The sequence below is a fragment of the Anneissia japonica genome, unplaced genomic scaffold, assembly GCF_011630105.1.
Source record: "Anneissia japonica isolate Jap-2015-1 unplaced genomic scaffold, ASM1163010v1 scaffold233646_len1467_cov197_single, whole genome shotgun sequence".
In the NCBI taxonomy this organism is placed as follows: domain Eukaryota; kingdom Metazoa; phylum Echinodermata; class Crinoidea; order Comatulida; family Comatulidae; genus Anneissia; species Anneissia japonica.
The window spans coordinates 1-1,467 of NW_022683852.1; the positions used below are offsets into that span (position 1 = coordinate 1).

At 33.7% G+C, this 1,467-nt stretch overlaps 1 protein-coding gene across 1 annotated transcript; it reads left to right on the forward strand.

Annotated features, from left to right (window-relative positions):
• The first annotated feature begins 22 nt into the window (after positions 1-22).
• On the forward strand, positions 23-1,461 carry LOC117102982 (PCI domain-containing protein 2-like). The gene is made up of 3 exons (XM_033243449.1): positions 23-170; positions 938-1,013; positions 1,279-1,461. The coding sequence occupies exons 1-3, from the start codon at positions 79-81 to the stop codon at positions 1,426-1,428; spliced, it is 318 nt and encodes a 105-aa protein (XP_033099340.1). The 5' UTR covers positions 23-78; the 3' UTR covers positions 1,429-1,461.
• The last annotated feature ends 6 nt before the right edge of the window (positions 1,462-1,467 follow it).

Genomic DNA, 1,467 nt, shown 5'->3' on the forward strand with positions numbered 1-1,467 from the left:
GATAGATGGACAAAAATAAAGTATTTTTCACTGTAATAATTGTTTTCTTTTTAATATCTGTAAAAGGCGGACAGTGAAATGCAGAAGATGGGCAAAGGTAAACCAGGAGAAAAACTTGAAAAGGCAGCGGAGACGCTAATGCAGTGCTTCCGAACATGTGCTAGTGACACGTAAGTGTTTTAAAACTGGTATATGTTCAAACAACACATGGTTGAACTTCCTTTCATAATTAAAAAAAAAATTACCAATTGATATTTTACTTAATTATAATTCTATTTTTACTTAATTATAATTTTTGTAGATGACCAATTCAAAATATGGAATCAGTATATAGACATCTTGGCATTTTAAAATTATTACATTTCTGTACTTTTTTAATCAATTTAGTATGAAGATAAAATATGATGATGAAATCAGAATGTCCTATTCATGGGCTGGGGGTGTGGATGCACCCCTCTTTCCATGGTGGCAAATTAGTTAAATGGGTTAAAATACTGCCAATGACCATTAAGCTTTCATTGGAGCAGGGATAAAATTCTGTCATCTTAATTTTTGCACCCCCAGCCTGTTTTACACCCCCTCCCCATATCCAAAACCAGCCTACACCCCTGATATGAATATTTACGTATCCAAGAAAAGAAGATGGCTTCTCAACCTTTACATCATCAGCATTACTCTAACCATAGTTAGAAGAATGATTGTCAGAGCATTCTTTTGGAGATGACAGTGATTTATTAGTTTTTTCTGTTTCCTGGCATTATATTGACTACTGTATTGATGTTAATTTTGTACATACTTTTGTCTGGTGGTTAAAAATAGATATGGTGTTTACAGAAAATAATTTTATTTGCCATGCAAATCTATAAAAGCTGTCAAAATGCTTCCATTTATTTGGCCTGTGATGTTTGTATTATATTCTTCCCCTTTACTCTTGCAGGAGACCCCCGTGGACTGATTCAAAGAAACAAGGAATGCTGTACTTAGTCAATCAACTTTTCAAAATATACTTTAAGGTATTTTAAAGTTTTTAATTTACTTTAATCCAGGGCCAAAGTCAAAAACGTTGATGTAGATGACGCAGATGATGGAGGATGAATGATGATAATGTAAATGTTGATGATAATCATCGAGATAAGGAAGTAGATGGTGTAGATGATACTTATGAAAATAGAGATGATGTAGGTGATGATAGATATGATGTGGATAATGATGATGTAGTTGTCCTTGTATTAAAATAACTGTAATTCCAAATTTTGCTGCCATCTTTTTTCTGTGTAGATTAACAAACTTCACCTGTGCAAGCCGTTAATTCGTGCCATTGATAGTTCTATGCATCAAGATAAATACAGTATTGCGCAGCGTGTTACCTACAAATATTATGTTGGCAGGAAAGCCATGTTTGAGGGCGACTTCAAGAGTGGTAAGTAAAACTTCTTACTTTTAATCGAAGGGGAGTTTGTTTCCAAG